The following is a 1,320-nucleotide window of genomic DNA, read 5'->3' as shown; positions in this document are numbered from 1 at the left end:
GTTGATGGGAGAAAGCCACCTCGTTTTTCCCCCATGGAGCAAGTGGGGCTTATCAGACGGAGGAAACAGTGTGTGAGTCAGATAGGACTCATCTCTGATCTCCTCTGGCTCCTACGGCCGATTGTCATAAGGCAGAGGTCTGACAAGCCTCCACCCTCCACCCCTCTCTCCCAGGGTCCTCTCTGTTTCTCAGCTTGGCTCTCTAATTCTTTGCGATGGCTGCACAGCACTGGCAGACAATACTCAGAGTTATGGGGTTTATGAGGCACGTGAACAGGCTACGACTCAGGTGTGAATGGCTGGAGACAGCTGTACAGTCAGGCCAGGCTCTTCTCTGCCCACAGGCAGGCCTCTCTCTGGGGACCCACTTCTCCACCTGGCCCCTCTACCGGCCTATTCAGGGGGAGGTTACAAAGCTCTTTTAGGGCCTTCAATAAATGCCTAAAGGGCATTTATCCGACTGAAGGTTGTCAGCCTTTTAAAGCAATCAGACCCTATAGTCTGTCCCACCCTAAGTAGCGCCCACCCTCTTCTGCTAAGGATAATGGATGGTTCCCCTGAAGGAGAGCCCAAAGACACCTAGGGCCAAGCCAACTCAGGGACGACCAAGGTTAGGCTGCCATCTTGAATCCACCCATCATGTTACATACGTGCCTTCCTGTCACATGCATGCCTCCAGTGCCTCCCCTTACTATTGCGTGTATCCCTCTAGCTCATCCCCCTTCTGTCCCGTGTATGTCTATTGTACACCCCTTCCTGTTACGTATGTGGTTACCTGTAATTAGGGGGACTGGCACATCCCCTGAGTGCAAATAAACCTTGGTTGGAGATCTATTCTCTCCCTGCATGGACTTGGCTCCTGAGGTCATGATGGTCCCAAAGGTGAGCACTCGCATGCTTTATCTTGTCTGTTGTCTATTTAATTTTACCCCTCAATTACACAACCACCCCTTGGATTCGTTCAGTTGTGGAGGCTGGTACCCCACAAATAATCAGCTCCCCTCAGGAAAGGCCTCGTGGTACCCCACTCCACAGGCCAGCCTCCTGCCCCAAAGCACTGCGCTTGACTTGCTCTGTGGGCTGGGAAGGCCACAGCTCTGGCTCCGGTTCTGCCGCCTCCTGGCTCCAGGAGGGTCACTCTGCAGGTGTCCTGAGTCCCCAGAGGCACACACTCCTCCTGTTCTTCTCACCTGGTAGCAAAATGACCGCGCCCTGCTTCTCAGATGGCTGGCTTGATACCCAACAGGATGGACGTCAGTCACAATGAACTCTCTAACAGACACTCACAGTTGAAGCATAGAACCCCTGAATCATGACTAC

The 1,320-nt window shown here is 53.3% G+C and overlaps 1 protein-coding gene across 1 annotated transcript in view; it reads left to right on the top strand.

Annotated features, from left to right (window-relative positions):
* The first annotated feature begins 870 nt into the window (after positions 1 to 870).
* The window catches only part of RPL3 (ribosomal protein L3), a 25,091-nt gene continuing 24,641 nt past the window's right edge, over positions 871 to 1,320 (top strand). Inside the window, exon 1 of the mRNA XM_045290949.1 lies at positions 871 to 882. Coding sequence (XP_045146884.1) covers positions 871 to 882 — 12 coding nt within the window. The remainder of the gene's footprint in view (positions 883 to 1,320) is intronic.

This window comes from Echinops telfairi, unplaced genomic scaffold (genome assembly GCF_000313985.2).
Source record: "Echinops telfairi isolate 266 unplaced genomic scaffold, ASM31398v2 ScPeMD7_2;HRSCAF=8, whole genome shotgun sequence".
NCBI classification, from domain to species: Eukaryota; Metazoa; Chordata; class Mammalia; order Afrosoricida; family Tenrecidae; genus Echinops; species Echinops telfairi.
Note: the sequence above shows the minus strand (reverse complement) of the source record. Positions and strands in the feature narration are given on the sequence as shown.